The 18169-nt window shown below is 44.9% G+C and overlaps 1 protein-coding gene across 3 annotated transcripts in view; it reads left to right on the top strand.

Annotated features, from left to right (window-relative positions):
• GRK5 (G protein-coupled receptor kinase 5) overlaps positions 1-18169 on the top strand; it is a 151589-nt gene that overhangs the window by 126468 nt on the left and 6952 nt on the right. For 2 of the 3 annotated variants that reach the window (XM_085064717.1, XM_085064718.1), the window contains 6 exons: positions 4111-4148; positions 4957-5046; positions 6347-6555; positions 14058-14195; positions 16384-16521; positions 17322-17453. In XM_085064717.1, coding sequence (XP_084920843.1) covers positions 4111-4148; positions 4957-5046; positions 6347-6555; positions 14058-14195; positions 16384-16521; positions 17322-17453 — 745 coding nt within the window. Of the gene's footprint in view, positions 1-4110; positions 4149-4956; positions 5047-6346; positions 6556-14057; positions 14196-16383; positions 16522-17321; positions 17454-18024; positions 18116-18169 lie in introns of all 3 variants that reach the window. The other variant, XR_014853130.1, reaches the window with a different exon arrangement.

The following is an 18169-nucleotide window of genomic DNA, read 5'->3' as shown; positions in this document are numbered from 1 at the left end:
AATCTAATTCCTAGTTGGGATGAAATGGAGATCATTCTATCCAAGCCTTTATTATAATCAGTTAGACTGTATTGCATGGGGCGTTGCAGCACATCAGACATGGCAAACTTCCATTGCAGAGGGAGTGCAATCCCAGGAGGGCGTCTGAGGCACAGGGCATGGATTTCCACTGGTGTGATTAGCTAGATGGGATCATGGTGATCCTGGCATGGAAGGGAGCCATTCCCAGCCAGGCAGAGGCATCCTGCTGGCAGCATCCCACCATCCATGGGTGCAGCCAGCGGGCACAGCACCGCCCGCTGCTTCCAGGAGGGCACAGCCCGAGGTCTCAGCTTCCAGTTTGGCTTCCAGCTCCAGACAAGCTCTTTTCCAGGGCAGGCTGGATAAGCAGGGAGATTGCAGACAGAGTTCTTGTGACTCCACGAGGATTTATTTTTTTTAATCAACAGCCACTGTAGTTGTAAACAACGGTTAATGTTTGTCTTCATCATCCCGGCTTGTGAAATCATCGTTGCTGGCACTCACAGCAGAAGAGGGCCTCTAAATTGATGAAAGAACTTCCAAGGACAATGATTAATAGACAATGAGATGCTATTTTTAAAAGCCAAGCCACGCTTTAAATCATCTGATACGCCTGTGTGTAGCATGTATGATGCACATGCTTGCACGCATAGAAATTGCAATATTGTTGTTCCTTGGAGGAGATCTCTAACAAGCTGCCACTTGGTTGCCTTAGATCTTGCTGGCTGGCACACAGAGGGCAGACAGATAACATGCTGATTTAGTTGGTGCTTGCCCAAGAAGGAGGTTTTTTTCTTTCCCCAAGGAACAAAATGGTACTAAGTGTTTAACGTCAATTGAAAAATCAAATCGTGAGTGAAGTGTCTGGCTTCCTTTTCCTTTAGACAACCTCCTACTACATTTTAAAACATTTTAGGAGGTATTACAGTGTTTCACAGTCATATTTTATTGAAAAAAATGGCTGGTACATTCATAACATGGCTGGTAAAATGCCATTTGCTAATAGAACAAATCAGATCTGGCCACCTAAAATACTATGTAGCTCTGACAGAAACAGCACCTACTTCCTTAAGCAGTAGTTTTCATGTTACTCTTAAAAGAGCTGCTACTTTGCACCTCAGATGGCACATTCATTTTGGTGATGAATGGTATTATATCCTTGTAGGTGACATTTTCTAGCAGTATTTCAGGAGCATCTGCAGAGACCCCTCGTTTGTAATAGCACAGCGTGTTAGGGGACCCGAGAGAAGTGCTATATAGGTCAATAAAATATAGCAGCTAAATGCTACCGCTTTCTCAGGGCGAATAATTCATCACAAAACACTTATTCCTCAGATTTAATTTCATTTTCTATAAACAAAATGCTCCTGAGTAAATCACAGCGTTGGAAAATGCATCCCCATCTCCTGGGCTGCTGCTGACGCACGCTGCAGACGTGACCTGGGAGAACAACCAGGCTCAGAGTCAGATTTATCTCATTCAGAATTCCCTTGTCAAACATGGCACTTGTGTTACATTTCTCAACTGCATCATGTTAGTAAAGGTCAACGGGGTGGTTGTTCATGGAAAGCAAACTAAAAAGCTGCTGGTTCTCGTCAAATTGTATATATATAATCCATACATTTACGTTATAGTATTATATTTGCATCATGTATTTAGATGTTTATTTTATATCCTATATAAGAAATATATATATCAATATTTTTTGTTTTATATATGTATTTTATACATATGTAATTTTTTTTTTCATTTATACTGTAACCATGCCTGGAAGCTCCAGTCAGCCTCAAGTTCACATTGTCCTAGGCATTGCACAAATGCGTGGTAAAGCCTTGTCCACAGTGATTAATTGAGTTGTTTAGGCTGTCCTGCACAGCCAAACAATTGCCTTTTGAGCATGGGCACAGTGCCAGCAGTTCATGTTTCAGTATGTTTGAGCAAGGCTGCTTTACAAACGGGAAGCTGAGCCTTTGGGAGGTAGCTTTACATGTCAGAGTGTCCACCAGGGAGTTTTACTCCTCCCAGACATTTCAGTCATGAACCCTTGGAAGTGTTGGCCATGCAAAAGAAGCCAGCCTTGATCCTGAGGAACCAGAAATCAGAAAACAGGAATGACAGCTGATGTCTGGGAGGGGAGAAAAGCTTCCTCTAATTGCCCTGAATTGCAGGAGATTGTAAGGACTGAACTGGTGTTCTTGGAATCTCTCATTTTCTCATTCAAAGACAAGATCTCCCAAATTGCAGACAAAAATCTTATCTTTGGCCCCCACTTACAGTTTTAAGTGGGACTAATAACTACTGAGCAGAGGATGAAGTAATTGATGAAGGCTAAGTTCTTCAAGGAAATGGTTCTTACAGGATTTGGAACACATTTTTAAAAATAAATGGGAGATGCCCTTGACCGTGCTGCTCTAGCATTGGAAACCTTCTGCTGATAGGCAGGGAAAGCCCACAGAGGTATGTTAAACAAAATCACAGCTTCTCCTCAGCATTCAGCTGCCCTTCACATATTTCAGCATTGTTTATTTCAAAAGTAGGCTTGGTACCACTGGGCACTGGTGAGGTTTATCTTGGAGGTCAAGAAGGTCTGAAGCAAGAAAGGATATTACTCACAGCGCTCTGTGTTCCTGCTTGAAATAATAAATAAAAACAAGCCAGGTTTCAAAATTTCAGTCTGGGCATTGTCAAAACTGTAAAATAGTCCTCTCCATTCACAGGAAAATGCATGATACTGAAGTGGCACAGCTTGAGAGGTTGGGTGGGCTCCTGCCCTGTTCCCTGGTGCAAGGGTTTCTCTTGTCCACACCCTGTCTTTGCTCTTTGCACAGAAATGCCTCTTGCTGGGAAGTTAACAGCACCAAGCTGGTTCACAGATGCTAGGAGGCCTTACAAAAAGAAGAGGCCAAGCACTGCTTGGATTTGCACCAGGCTAAACACTGTCTCTAGATAAAAGCCAGGGCATGATGTGGTGAATTGAAGCAATCCTGTTTTCCCTGCCTTGCCTGGCCCCACTGGTGCCTCATTCAGGCTCCTGAGCCAGCACAGCCCAGTCCTGGGGCAGGACACTCCCTGCATGTCCATATCTTCTCTCTCACCCCTCTGGTCATTCATTCCCACCCTGCTGGCTTCACTCCCACTCTGCACAAGCAGGATGGGAAGGATCCTTCCTGGCTCCCACCTCAACAGCAGTGGCTGCAAAGTTGTGCTGCACAGTTGTTCTGGGCTGCACAGGTCTGGAAAACAGCCTTGGTCAAGGAGGGGACAGCGTGGTTGGCCTGGGCAGAATCTCAAAGCAACAGCTGGTAGAGCAGGTTTTGTGCAGACAAACCTTTTAGGAGAATGATCTGCCAAGGCTCTGCTAAATATGTGAAAACTGAGATTATTTACTTCAGAAGTTTATAACTTGCCCAGATTTGTGAATTTTTTTCATAGGAATGGTAAAAGACACATCTTTGACATCAGAATGACCACCTTGCCAATTTTCATGGCATTGCTCCAAACCACACAGGCACTAGAGTTTCACAAATGTTCGTAAGAAGAATCTTAATCTGGGCAGAGCGTTTTCCCCTCTGCCCCTCATTTTCCAAACTCAACAAAATTCTTGCACATGTGTGCAAGTGCATGGACACACATTCACATTCTTGGTCTGAATCAGATGCCAGGCATAGAATATTTGAGCCCAACAGATTGCTATTTCCATTTTCACATGTAAATAAAGTCTTTTAAAACCTATTTTTTTTTTAAAGTAAGATTTTATGACAGAAAATGTTACAGAGATTTAACAATACCCAAGACTATAGGGGTTGGTTTACAAGGCTTACAGGACTAGATGGATGAGTCCATTATAGGGTAGATTAGGGACTAAAAGCTTGGCTTAGGGAAAAATTGCAACTCCAGTTTAGAAAAAGACATATGGTTTCAGTCTATCTGTGAAGTGAGTTGTAAAAGGTTGTATTGGTTTGAGGAGTTCCTTGCTGTTTGAGTTGACACTCAGCTGGTTTATTACGAGTAATAAATGCACTCACACAGTTGTATGGTTATGTTATCAAAACCAGCTTCATGCCCCTAACTGCTATCTTTCATTTCCAGAGATCTGAAGCCAGAAAATATCCTGCTGGATGATTACGGTAAGTCTGGGAGGTTTACAGAAATGCTTGCACAGTAAAGCAGATTAAGTTAGTTTTAGGATCTGTATTGCACCAAGACAAATAACGCTCTGCAGCGATTAAGAGGCTCAGCACACAGTGATGTTGCTGTGCTGGGGTGGGTGAGCTGCTGGAGCTCAGAGCACAGATGGAGGGAAGCAGCCGTGCCCTCAGCAGGGGCTGATCTCGGTGCTGGGGCTCTCTGCCTTCCCTCCTTGTTTTTCCATCCTTCTTCTTGCAAGGCTGATGCAACACAAAGGGAGTTCTGAGTTCTGAATCTGTGCTTCTCTCTCCATTTTTTGAAAGCACTTTCATCCTCTGCTGAGCCCAGCCTGGTTTTATGCAAGCCCAGGTACCCATTCGTTGCTGAAGGCAGCAATAATCAAATCTTGTGCTGACTTGCAGACCAGATGTAGCCTCTTCAACCACCACTGAGCTACAGGATTATGTCAGCCCATCCATCCTCTGTGATCAGTTCAAGATATTTCCCCACAGCATGCTTCTCTCTGCCTTTTTTCATTGGTTTTAAAATACCTAATACAAGCCACTCCAGTCCACAACCTCACTGTTAAAACATTAATTTCCCTGCATTGTAGTGCCCTTAATAATTCCTCTTTTCCATATCAATGAAGCTGCTCCAATTCAGTGGTTCAGAACATTCTTTTCTTAAAATGTCTGAGCAATAAATTGCAAGAATGTTGTAGCAATGACTGCAGTTGTGGGCTTTGAACTAGTTTGGGTCAGGTTATTATATCTGTTTTGTCTTGTTTTGTTTCTTTTTTCCTTCCAGGCCATATTAGAATATCTGATTTGGGTCTAGCTGTTAAAATTCCTGAGGGTGAATCAATCCGTGGAAGAGTAGGAACAGTAGGGTATATGGGTAAGTCTTCCCTACTCCTCTTTTTTAAAATTTGCTGAGATTACTTGAGTTTCCAAGATATTTCTGCCAAGTAAGCTTAAGAAAAAGAATAAAAAAACTTCACATTCAGCTGGGTCCAGTTCTGTGCAGCAACTCCCACAGAAATCCTGATAGTGGAAATCAGAATAGGGTGAAAGGATTGACCACTGCAGCTCTCAGTGAGGCTGATCTATAACCTTAAATCAGCAAAGAAAATTGAAAGGGGAGACAACGACTGGTATTCTAGTGATTTTAGTGTAGATTTATCTTGGGAGGGTTGTGTGCCAAAATAAAGGTTTCTTTCTAGTTGCTGCTTTGTATAATAGTTAAAATGTATTTGTATGGTTCTGATAAAATGGGTAAGTCCACACCTAGGGTCATCTTGAGTTTTCCTCTCTGTGCAGGGGAGGCTGCACAAAAGATAAGTAGAGATTTGTACATTGGTAATAAAACCCCCACAAAACCCAGACCTTCACTCCCTTCTTTAACTAGATCGATTTTCTAAATTCAATGTAATTATTTTTCATGCACTCTCTGGGTGGGCATATTTCTTGGAGTAAAAATTGCTTATGCTTATTTGACTGAATAGAAACTAGCTGATGTGAGCCACTGTTACACCATGTGGAGACTTTATTGAAAGCAAGCAAATCAGTTGTCATGTCTAAATTTTGTTATCTCAGTGTAAGTTTGCGTGCACACTAAGGCTCTGTGCTTGTGAGCACGTGCAGATGTGTGTTTGTACCCCTGCATGGAGGTGAGGGTGCCTGCAAGACACTGGTTATCTGCCCAAAAGCATTGTGTGTGGTTGCAGCACAAAATTAATGGATTGGGGTTTCTTGAGAGGGGGGAAAAAAAGGCTATAAATTGACCAAAGAGACAGAATTTGCATTTGAAGAAATGTCACGGCTGTTTTTAGGATGTGTGTTTGCATTTCGTTTCTTCCCTAAATGGAGAAATGTGGAGGAGCATTTAAGATTAGGTCTCTGCTTAATACTTAGATCCAACTTCTTTCTATCCTTTTTTTGTTAAATTGGACTGAGCTGGTAGAGAAGTCAGAAGACAGCATGCACAAGGCATGTAGCATGTAGAGAGAACACCATGGCATGTAGCATGCTGCACTTCCTGTAATGCCATCAACTGAGCCCAGGAGGTATTTTTATATTTTACCCACCATTCTCTGTGCATGTGTGCTCAGTCACCAAAATGAAACCTGCAGGCATTTAAGTGTTTTGCCTCTGTAAATGTCAAGCATTTCCACAAGACATCTCCCTCTCCTCCACAGCTCCAGAGGTGTTGAACAACCAGAGATACACACTCAGCCCTGACTACTGGGGGCTAGGCTGTCTCATTTATGAAATGATTGCTGGGCAATCACCGTTCCGTGGGAGGAAAGAGAAGGTGAAGAGGGAAGAAGTGGACAGAAGGGTGCTGGAGACAGAAGAGGTTTACTCCCATAAGTTCTCTGAGGAGGCCAAGTCCATCTGTAAAATGGTAAGGGGCTGGAAGTGGCACTTCCTTAACGAGCTGGGTCTGACACTGAGCACTAAGAAGGTACCGTGGAGGGGCTGCAGAAACAAGGGCTGACCAGGCTCATGGGGATGGGGTGACTGCACTCTCTATTCACTCAAACTCTGTTTATTCAGGCTTGTATCTCCATGAGATTCATCACAGTCATCTTGAGCCCTCTCCAAAGTTTTATGGCCAAGGGAGCGGTATCTATTCTCATGAGACTTCGAATGTTAGTTTGCAAGAATGCATTTCTGTCTTTTATAAACTTGTAGGAAAAAAAAAAGTAAAAAGGGCTTGATGATGCAAGAATCTGATTGTCTCCTGCAAGGAACTGCAAACCCCACGCTTCCATTGTCTTTGGTGAGAGCTGGGGGTAAGCAGGACAAAGATTATGCAATGAAATTATTGTGACACTCAAATGTTGTCCCAGCCCATCTCGCTAACTTTGTTAGCAGCTTTTCCCCCAGGGTGCCAGGGTATCCAGCTTTTCTTAATACAGTTGAGCTGCTCTTCAAAATGTTTTCTCACTCTTTCAGCTGGGAGTCATTTTTGTAGCACAATAGCCATGTCTGACAATGGAAATCCTCAATCCCTCTGAGAAATCTCAAAGCTGTGTCTGAATTCATCAATGTCTTGTTGACATCCATCTTTAGAAGGCTGAATTGTAATTTGGAAAAGGATGTGGCCTTTTTCTGGATGTTGTTTGCTAAGGAGTGAAGTTTCCTTTGGAGACAATGACATTTCTGTGTCTGCTGGTAGAGGGAGAAGGAAGGGGAAGAAAGGTCAACAAATAGGTAGTGAGAGTTTCACCAATGTCTTGTGCAACAGGCAAGCAAAGAGCAGATCCATGACACTCTGGCTGGCTGGCTGCATGAAGAGACACTGAGGTCTCCTTGCAAAATAATAATGGTAGCACTGCCAAGTATCATGCCTGGAAGTCATTAACTCACAGTGCACCAACTCATTCCTGAATCCTCGGGGCAGTAATTAACTGACATCACTCTTGATAGATGCTCCTGGCCATTCACTGCCCTTAATTGGCAGTGCAGAGCCCCAGTGAAGCCAACACAGGAGGATCTGGGGCAGCCATGGGTTCTCACAGACCATCTCCTGTGCCCCAACAGCCTGCCTTGTCTTCTCAGATGGCATCTCAGCTCCCACCAGGTGAGGAGCAGCATCTGCTGGAGTGGCAGAGAATTTGTGTGTGTCCTGCTGTTAATCTGACATGGAGATGTGAAGCAAAAATTACATTTTGTTGCTTGAGGCACGGAATTCAGAATAGTTTGGGTTGAAAGGGAGCTTTAAAGATCACCTAGTCCAACCCCCCTTTTCTGGCTGACATACCTGTAGAAGCCCTTCTTGTTACTCTTTATATCCCTTGCATAACAGAACGAAAATATGCTTTGAAAATAACCATGAGAACTTCATGTTGAGGGGAATTAAATGTAGCATTGATGGGACAGTGCTGTAGATGACCTTCCACACTCCCAGGGGAGCAGACAGTCATCACACTGTAGTGGTCATTTTCATCTTCAGCCATGCAGACTATGGTTTCAGGGAGTCGGGACCTCAGGAGATGATCCAGTTCATCCTCTTGCCTCAGGAAAGCATGGACTATATATAAATTATTCCTGAAACCTTGATCAGTACTGTTTCCCTGTCCCATCACGTGGCATGTTTATTTAGGTGGTTTGTACAAACTATTAATGGATCCAAAGATAACCCTTCCCTTTTTGGAGCATTAATGTCTCAAGGCAGGAAGAGTCTTAGTCCTGATTCCAAGTGTGATGGCATTTGTGGTTTCCCATCCAAAAGTAATTTATTCTATCAAGTGATGTTTTTTAAAAAATCCATTATTCCAACATATTTTCTCCAGTTCTTTTTGCTTTTTATATTGAAAGCCAGAGCTTTGTTGCTTTGTAGCAGCATCTTAACAAGGAAACAAAAAAGTAATAAAGCACCCACCGTATCTTCAAAATGAAGCAAAAAATTGCAATACATAAATAAAATCTGAGCCTTCACCAAGATCCAACACAAAAGGCTTTCCCATAGTGGACCCTTCAGGGCAGGAGTGAGGAAAAGTTTCCCACCATGTTGCCCAACCTTCTCTTCAGAGCTTACTCCATGAGCTGACAGCATGACCACCAGGAAATACATTGTCTTTATTCATTTACTCAGATATAAACCCTCTAGTGTCACCCCACGTCAACTTCCCCTCCTGGATGTTTGTGCCCTTTTGCATTTTTGCAGGCACATATCATAGCTCCCATTAATCATCATCCATCCCATATTTCCATGTTTCATTTTGTAAGTAATTTCCCATAAATCAGACCTCATTTTGGACTGAAACAGAGATGAATAACAAATAATTAGGAACAGGGGCAGCTGGCTTTCTGGGAAGCTCCCCAACCCATAGTTCCCATATAACATAGCTGCTCCTGGTGTGTTTTTTTCTGTGAAAAAATCCAGTCTTTCTAGGAAATGCTCCGTGTTTGTTGTTGTTCTGCCTTGTGCTTCATTGATGTACATGTGTGTTTTCCCTGACAAGTGCAGTCATGCATCCAGAGATGTGACTTGAAGTGCATTCAAGTCAGCAGTGCTGGATGGGCCCACACTGCTGTGCTCCTCTGACACTCTGTCAGTGCCCTGCTTGTCTGCAGTTCCCACAGACTTGTCTTCCCTGACACCTTTTATCCCTGCAGCTCCCATTTCACTCTGCACAGGGGATCTCTGATTGGAGGGTGTAAAGAAGAACAGAGCCAAACTCTTGGTTTGGTGTCCCAAACAGGGCAGGAAGCAATGGAAACAGGAGCAGTTCAGTTCCCTCTGAACACTGGGAAATATTTTTCTATGGTGAGGGTAGCCAAACAGTGGAACAGGTTGCCCAGAGAGGCTGTGGAGATATCCAAAGCCCAACTGGACATGGCTGGAAATGACCCTGCTCTAGAGGATTCTGCTTTGAGCAGAGGGGTTGGACTAGACAATGCCCAGATGTGCCTTCCAGCCTCAGCTGTTCTGAGTCTCTGATCTCCATTCTCTTCCCAAGGTGCCTCCTCCACCAATCAATTAAAGATGAGGGGTTCTGTTGCTTGAAAGCAATTTTTTCCTGTTCCTCACTCACCACCAGAACCTCTGTCATCATACAACTATTCCTGCCTACTGCCATCCCTCCTTTCTGCTTTCATCCCTGGAAATCAACTTGTTCACACATGACAGCACCTTAAAATGTATCAGTGCTGCCCAAGGATAACTGCTTTTTCATCTCTCTTCACTCATTTAGTAATTGACTATAGTATTGCTTTTCTGTTCTCTAAAAATTGCTTAAAATAATATGTTTACTTCAGTGTCAGGGCTGAACTTTATCTAGGTGATTCCCTTAACTGCTTGATCAGTTCCAACCATCAGATGGAAATGGTTGGAGCACTCTCCTTTCAAGAGCAGCAATTTTTTGTTTCCTATAATTTTAGGGCTAACATCTTAGGACTTGGAATTATTTATTACATGGCATGATCTGGATATGAACTGACTGATCATACGAAGATAAAGCAGTGCTTTGGGGACTTTTGGCTTTTTTTAGCAATCCTCACAACAGTTGTTTCTTTTTGTGAAGGAAGCAAAACAAAGTCATGGAAAAAAGTCTCAGACATTGCAGAGTTTGAATCCCCAGTGGGGATCAAATGAGTGACATGAAAGTATCAGAGAGCTCTTTATATCAAGATCTTGATGTAGCTTCACTGCTGCTACTCAAGACTCTCTTTGGAAGTCCTGTTCTAGTCATGCTCTGCCTGTGAACTCCGTAGACTAAACCTTGAATGTTCAGTGTCATCTGGAGCCTTTGTTACCAGAACACAAAGCTCTGCTGTTTGGCATCAACTTCATGCATGGTTGGGTGGCCCAAGCCATCTCCAGATCTGAAACTCTGAATTATCTGCAGGCTCTACTGTAGAATTACATTTAAATTATGTTCCATGGGGCCACTTGCTCTGCTGTCCCATGAGGGCTTGTCACCAGCCTGATGGAGTTGCTTTTGTTTTGCTCTCCATTCATATTAAATAAACCCTTTGAAGCTGAATTAAATATAAGTGTGGAGATTACTCAAAACATGCAGTTGTTATCTCCGTTTTCTTTTCCATGTCAGATTCCAAATGGGATGCATATTTCAGGCTCTTCCATGGGTTTACTACTGCAGAAAGCTTCTGAGGCTGCTGGAAATGGTAAAAGACTCATTATTCCTTGGAGAGAGGAAGGATTTTCCCTTCTGGAAAATATTCTAGTCCATGCTATGTCGATATCCACAACAGAAGCCAGGAAGAATTTCTGGTTTCACCTGTTGCCATCTCTAGAGCTGGCTGCATCTACAGCTTTTCAAATTCCATTTATTTCCTACATTTTTCTCCATTGTGACACTCCTGGGACTCTCAAGAGACTGGCAGCTGCTCCCCTGCAGCAGGGTTTTGCAGGAGAATCCTCTCCTTTCTGTGGTCTTTCAGTCCCAGCCTATTCCCAGTGGCCTGTTGCCTTTTGTGTCTGTCAGCCAGCAGTGGCCAGCCACCCACAACCAACTGCATTCATGCTCCAGAGACTTCCTTCTTGCATCTGAAGTTACTGAATACTCCCTTGTTTGTCACAGAGGAGCCCAGGAATCCCCAGGCAGCCTTTTTCTATCCTCAGCTACCCTTTCCTCTGACCACACACTCCAAACAACTTACAGCCTGACGAGGGTAAATTCACAGATCAGCTTGGTCTCCCCACTTGGTCCAGACTGCAGGGATGGGAAGTGACCCTCTTGTCAATCCTTCAGAGCTGACTTGAGAGCAGAGACTGCAGAGGTTTCCTTTATTATCTCCAGGCAAGTCCAAATCTATCCCTTCCTACCACCACTTCCTCCTCAGTTGCACTGTTCCTGAGAGCTGCAAGGTATCATTTCCAAAACTGTATCAGTCATGGGTAGTAGTCTTTCTGCCCTCAAATTCTTCCTTCCACCTGCCAGAAAAGTCCTATCAACATGAGAATAAAAGATTAAAAGAACTTCTGACTCCTTATCCCAGCCAGAACAGAGCAAGCCAGATTCTGAATGGAAATTCCAAAGGGATCTTCTTCACATAGGCTAGAGCATATAACTGTTGGAATTTAAAAAATACCAAAAAACCCTCTCAACAAAAATCCTTGTCTCAGGACCATGAGAGCTCAAAGTCTAATGCAATGATTTGAAAGTACAACATTCTTTCCTTGTAGCCAGGGAAAGCAAAGCCCGGAGAAGTGCTCTGAGAAAGTTCTTTTCCTGTGAGCTGGATGGATGTGGTACAGTGTCATGTGAGAGGATGGCAAGGCATAGAGATGTTTCCTCAAGCCTTTTTACATTTATGGATCAGCTACTCGTGGTGATCTGTCAGACCAGATGTCACCACCTAGACAGCACCAGAGACAGATGAAAGTGTGGGGAAGGAAGGGACGGTGCTTTTTGGAAGCTGAAAGTTGCTACTGTGGCCAGCACCAGTGGCTTTAAAAAACCCATTCCTCCAACAATTCAGTCTCCTGCTATTGCTGCTGCTGGGGCAGAAAGACCTGAGCAGAAGACTCTTTTGGCCACAAACCCCTTCACCACCATTTGTGTCTTGGCTGCTGGTGCTGCAGCTGGAGGGAGGTCTGTGCACACACAGGGCACTCGGATTGCCAAAGCCATTTGCTATCTCAGGCTGGAAATGAGGCCCCCAGCAGCAAAAAAGCAGAACTGAGGTGGCTGCTGGAAGTCAGATAAGCAAACCACCAATGCCCAGGGGGTAGCAGAGCATTCAGAGAAGCCCAAAGAGCCGTGACACTGTAAACCCCTGATAAGGACCAGAAACCCCAGCTGCAGCCGGGCGCCAGAGGAAAGATCACAACATGGCATTAGCAGCAAACCTTTCCAAGCTCCCCCTGGGTGAGATGCTAGGGCTGAGGCAGCAGCCCAAGCCGAAGGTGCTGGGGCACACCAGCCCTGAGCTGAGCCCGCAAACAGCATCTTGCCTGCAGGGAGCCTGCCTGGCTCCTGTCCCGGCTCCTGCCGGGCTGCACCCGCGGGAACACGGATCCTCCTCCCCCGCAGCCCTCCCGGAGCTCTTGGCATCCTGTCACCCGCAGCTGGACGGTCCGGCGGGCTCGGTGCCTTGCCAGGCTCAGGGAACACAGCCCACCCCTTGCCCCCCGCGGGCTCTGCTGCTGCCGTCGGTGCCATTTATTACCGTGCGCAGCCCACCGGGCAGGGGCGAGGGGCGAGCGCTGCTTCTGGGGAAGCCGGGGACAGAGCGGAGGAGAGCCGGGAGCCTTGTCATGCCCTGTGCCCCGGGCAGAGCCCCCGGGCAGAGCCCCCTGCCCCGCTGCTAGCCCCTTCCCGAGCAGCGCTCGCCGCCCTGCCCGCCGCGCTGCCCTAGCCTCTGCTGCCTCCCGGCGGCATCGCCCAGCGCTCGGTAGCGCTGGTGGAGTCTCACACAGGTTTGTGCCGAAGGGATCTTAAACACCATCCGGTCTAACCCTCTGCCAGGGGCAGGGACACTGTCCACTAGCCCGGGGTGCTCCAAGCCCATCCAGCCTGGAGTTGGGCACTTGGCAGGGATGGGGCAGCCGCAGCTTCTCTGGCCAACCTGTGCCAGGGTCTCATCACACTCACAGGGAAGAATGTCTTCCAAATATCCAATCTAAACCTGTCCTACTTCAGTTGAAAGCCTTTCTGCCTTGTCCATGTTGTGGCATGCCCTTATCCAAAGTCCCTCTCCAGCTCTCTCGTACTGGAAGATTCCATAGAGTCTCCCCTATAAATATCACGATATTTCTGTTCCTGTACTTGCTTATCTGATAGACTGAAGATGCTGAAACAGAACCCAGGAAACAGGCAGGACTTGCTCTAGCAGGGAGAGGTGCTGCATGGTCCTTCTCTGAAAATAAACAAGGCAGAGCTGAAGTTAATTGCTGGGCACTTGCTCCATGGATGGAACACCCCTTGAGTTCAGCCTATGAATATAAAGGGCTGGTTTGATGTGTCATGTAATGCATTGGAATACAGTGCAATGGGTGAGAGAAATACGATTTGGTATCTTTGGTTTTTCCTAAGCACCTGTTCTTCTAGGGGAAAATTATTCATTTAAGAATAAAAAACAAACAAAAATCAAGAACTGAGGCAAAGCACATGGAACTTATGAATGTGCATCTTTAAATGTTACTAGTCTGCTATGTCAGACTTCCTCTTGAAAGTGTTCACTGAAAGCAGACAAAAGAAATGGTCTCTACTTTGACTATAAATACTTTACAGCAGGTGATTTTCAGAGGATTTCACCAGCACGTAGAACAGTGCAGTCCTAATCCATTTAACTTCAGCTTTTAAGTAACAGCAGTTGCAACTCCCCTCTGTACTTCCCTCTGGGCACATTCAGAAACAAGTGGAGATAAAAATATCTTTGTGGAGTTCTTGCTTTCCTGACAGCCTCACCATTCCTGTTGGCACGTTTCAGCTCCTCTCCAAAGACGTGAAGCAGCGGCTGGGATGTCAAGGGGAAGGTGCAGCAGAAGTGAAGAGACACCCCTTTTTCAAGAGCATGAATTTCAAGCGGTTAGAAGCAGGAATGCTGGATCCTCCCTTTGTGCCTGATGTAAGTATGACAGCAAGAACCCCCAGGGGCCTCTTTCAAGGGGTTTGTTTCTAAAATAGCTTTTCTCTCTCTCAGGGCTGTCTGTCTCTCACTCTCTGCACGGGTTGCCACCCTAGGGAGGTGTGACAAGTGGCAGGGCTGGAGTGGGGAGGGTGGGAGGAAGAGGAGAGAGGGCTCTGTGGGTGTGTGGGTGCAGGGTGGGTGAATCTCCAGGCAGGGTGGTGACCTGGGGCTTGATCCGTTCCCACTCATTTTAGCACAGCCTTCCTGTATGGCACTGGAGGCACTGGGAACTTTTGTATTCCCTCATCCACAGTGCTGCTGTGAAAATAAGTGTGCTCAGGACCAGGTGGTGCTGGGAACAATCAGCAGTGAAAGCCACATACAGGATTACAGAGGTGAAACCAGAATTACACAGTCCAGAGCTCAGTGAATCATCATGAGAACAATAATTTGTTACACAGAGTCTGAACCAGGCTCAGCTACCAAGTGTCACCTCAAGTAGAGAAGGTGACTTGGACCTGAGAGAGCGTTTGGAACTTTTTGGTGTTCTTGGGGCACAGAACCCAACACTGAGTCCCTGCTCAGGTTTACACACCAGGCTCACACATACTGAAAGTCTTTGTTGCATTGGCAACAACAAAACTTTTTCCACCCTTGTGTGGTATCGGTTTCTAGCCCAGTGCACAGAGTTATCTGATTATTTTCCTCCTGCAGGGCTCTCTTTCTGGCTGGAGCTTCTATCCTTAAAGTTCCCATATGGTTCTGAGTAAACACTGCCATTTTAACATATTAAGGAAAGTAACATCTTGGCAGCTCTCATTCCCCTTGCTGCAAACTCAACCAAACCAAAGTGGTTTGAATGCTACAAAAGTTTACTTTAGTCGCTCTGGTTTTGCTTTACATTTTACTGTGCGGCCTAGTTATTCCTGCCAATTAGCCCATGGTGTTACGACCTGCTTTAGTGGGAAGAAATAAGAGACAAGCTACTATTTCTTTCTGATGTAGAAAATTATAAAATTCTGGGCTCAAATTTGGGATCCATCAGAGCGTGCAAAAATTGTGGCACGTTAGGCCTAGAAGGCACTCTTGGAGACGTATTTGCAAAAGCAAAGGCACATAAATTTTTATGGCTATTTATTGGGAACTCAAGAGCTGCCCCTAATTTAATTTATTTGGCACTCCATCCATAGATTTCCCAGTCTTTACTGAAGTCAGCTGAATCACCCAAAGCTATACAGCAGAGGTTGTCATCCAAACCATGTCTCTCCATCCTCTTCTGCATTGCTCCATCTCCACAAAAATGTTGTGGATTGCAGCTGTGAGGAATGCAGAGGGATACAACCTCCAGCAAACAGGACTTTGGTCAGGCTGGTCCCACAAGCCACCCCTCAATTATCCTGTGGGTCTCAGGGTGGCTGTGCCATTGATGGGACCTTTCTGGGCACACACTGCCTGTGACAGGTAGCCAGAGGTGGCTCTTTCTGCTCCCTGGGGCTGACTGCTGGAATATGAGCTGGAAGTGGTGTCACTGCAGAGAGTTTTGTGTCTGTCCTCCCAGAAAATTAAGTAGTTCAAAAAGGCAAAGCCATTTGACTGCTTCTTTGAAGAAATGCAGGCAAGTTAAAAGAGTTAATAGAGGTAATTCTGGGCAGCTTCCAGCGGCTGAGCTATTAATAAAAACAATGGAAAAATGCCAAACCTCCTCTGTTTTCTTTAGCAATTAGGATACATTCCTTTAAACTTTTAGGCTGCAAACTCCACAGCTATCTGGGCAGGAGGGCACTTCTATCTGAAGCCTCTTTTCAGAGCTCTCGCCAGTGTGCCACTCGTAAACATTCTGGTTTTCTGTTGTTCTCTCTCTAAATGAAAGGACTACTGAAGGGTTTGATTTTTGTCTTCTGGCTCTTTCTGTCCTTTTCCTCTCACCTCATAACCAGATGGTATATGGTTGACTAAAACCCACTTTGACTGATGCTTTAAGGGCTTCAGAATAGGAAGCTCAATGTGCTTAAAGTGAAGTCAGCCTTTGATGATAAACACACAGGCAGAGCAAGTCTGGAGAAGGAGGATGCAGACACACACTTGTTAGACATTCTCACTTGACTGAATCTGTGAATGAAAGCACATGGTCCGACTCAGAAATATTTTTTCTCTTGTAATTTCTCTTTTTTTTCTGCTGACACAGCCCAGAGCAGTGTACTGCAAGGATGTGTTAGACATCGAGCAATTCTCCACGGTGAAAGGAGTTAACCTGGACCAAACAGATGACGATTTCTATTCCAAGTTTTCCACAGGATCAGTGTCTATTCCATGGCAAAATGAGGTATGGATGTATCATAGCAAAATTACACCAATAAATGCCATAACACAGATGGTTTAAGAGGAGCTCTATGTTTCCAGTAATATATAGCTACTGGATAACTTGCCAGACTCTAATGCTTTCATGAGTTACAAATGGCCTCTTTCAAGATCTGTAATGTGCCACAGATGTCAGGTTCAGGTGACTGTATCTGTTGGCTCTGTGTGTTTGTGTAAATTGGCAAGGATCCCACTGTACTTCCTCCTCCTGGATTTCTATGGAGTTGTTCCAACAGCTCTCAGGACCTTCTGTGGTAGAGTTGGAAGTCCTAACCAGGATCCTCCCCTGGTGACCCTGATGTCACCCACTGTCTGCAGTGAGTCCCAGCTGCACCTGTCAGCTCTGCACCTTGAACTCCTCCAGCATTTCCATGTCTGGGTCTTTGTTTCTGTTTGATACCAAAACACAGCTGACAGTGGATTTCATAATCCAACTCTGCACCAAACAGCAGATCCACTTGGGCAGAGGGGTGCTAATAATTGGGATTTTCTAAGTGGGCCTGTCTTTGCCTGATACTCTCCCCAGTGCTAAAGAAAAGAACAGAAAATTTCATAGGGCAGCTTCTGGCAAGTCTGATGTGCAAACATGCAGAGCAGACTCTGCCTCTGTTTTCCATACCCTCTATTTGCCCTCTCTAGACACCAGCAGGAATCCAACTGTTAGCTCTCCTCACATGCTGCTGGTTTTGAACAACCTAGCACTACTGGAATTTATTTAGTGCAGATGAATAATTCCTTTTCTTCTCTCTCGCTGTGTTCCACTAGATGATAGAAACAGAGTGCTTCAAGGAGCTGAATGTATTTGGACCAAATGGTACTATTTCACCAGACCTAAACAAAAGCTACCCCCCAGAGCCACCCAAGAAAGGATTGCTGCAGAGAATATTTAAGCGACAGGTGAGATCTTTTATGACTAAGACCAAGAAACTCCTGTAAATACCCAGTTTCACAGCCCTATTGTGGGGGTATTTTTGCTAGGAGAAAGGCAGTGCATCTTAGAGAGGCCTGACTCTCACAGTTACCTCCATATCCCAGGTTTTTCATCTACCTTGTGTGACTTTTTTTTTTTACCACCAGAAGTTCCAGTGTTGCTCATGAGTTTTATTCCCAGCAGTTAAAACGTTTTACCCAACCTACTTTTCAGTGGTGTGCTGAAATGCCTTTTGAAACTGTTCAATGGTTTTGAGAAGTTCTTAGTGAAAAGCCTTGATTTATGTCTTATAAAAAAAAAAAAAAAAAAAAGAAGAAAATGCACATTTGAGGGAGGTAGTGATGGCAGGAAACCGAGACACTAGGGAAGAGAGGATCATAAAATGTGATGTGCAGCTTTCATGAGGCACCATGGCACCACTTGCAAATGTCAATAACATACTTAGACTGGTCTATTTCTGTAGGGTTAAAACCATGCCTGAGCATTGGCAGGTGTCCTCTGTATTAGTCAGATTTAGCAGATACTGACATTTTGCAGTGAATTGATTTGGCTCCTGAAGCTCGAGTGGGTCTTCTTTGCTGCATTCCTCAAGAACTGCCATGGTTCTGCTGACCTAGAGAGACTACAGGTAAGAAAGTGAAGAATATTTTGTATCCAAAGATCTTCAAACAAAAATCTTGCA

This window comes from Lichenostomus cassidix, chromosome 6 (assembly GCF_008360975.1).
Source record: "Lichenostomus cassidix isolate B80296 chromosome 6, HeHo_3.0, whole genome shotgun sequence".
In the NCBI taxonomy this organism is placed as follows: domain Eukaryota; kingdom Metazoa; phylum Chordata; class Aves; order Passeriformes; family Meliphagidae; genus Lichenostomus; species Lichenostomus cassidix.
This window is presented reverse-complemented; position numbering and strand designations above follow the sequence as displayed.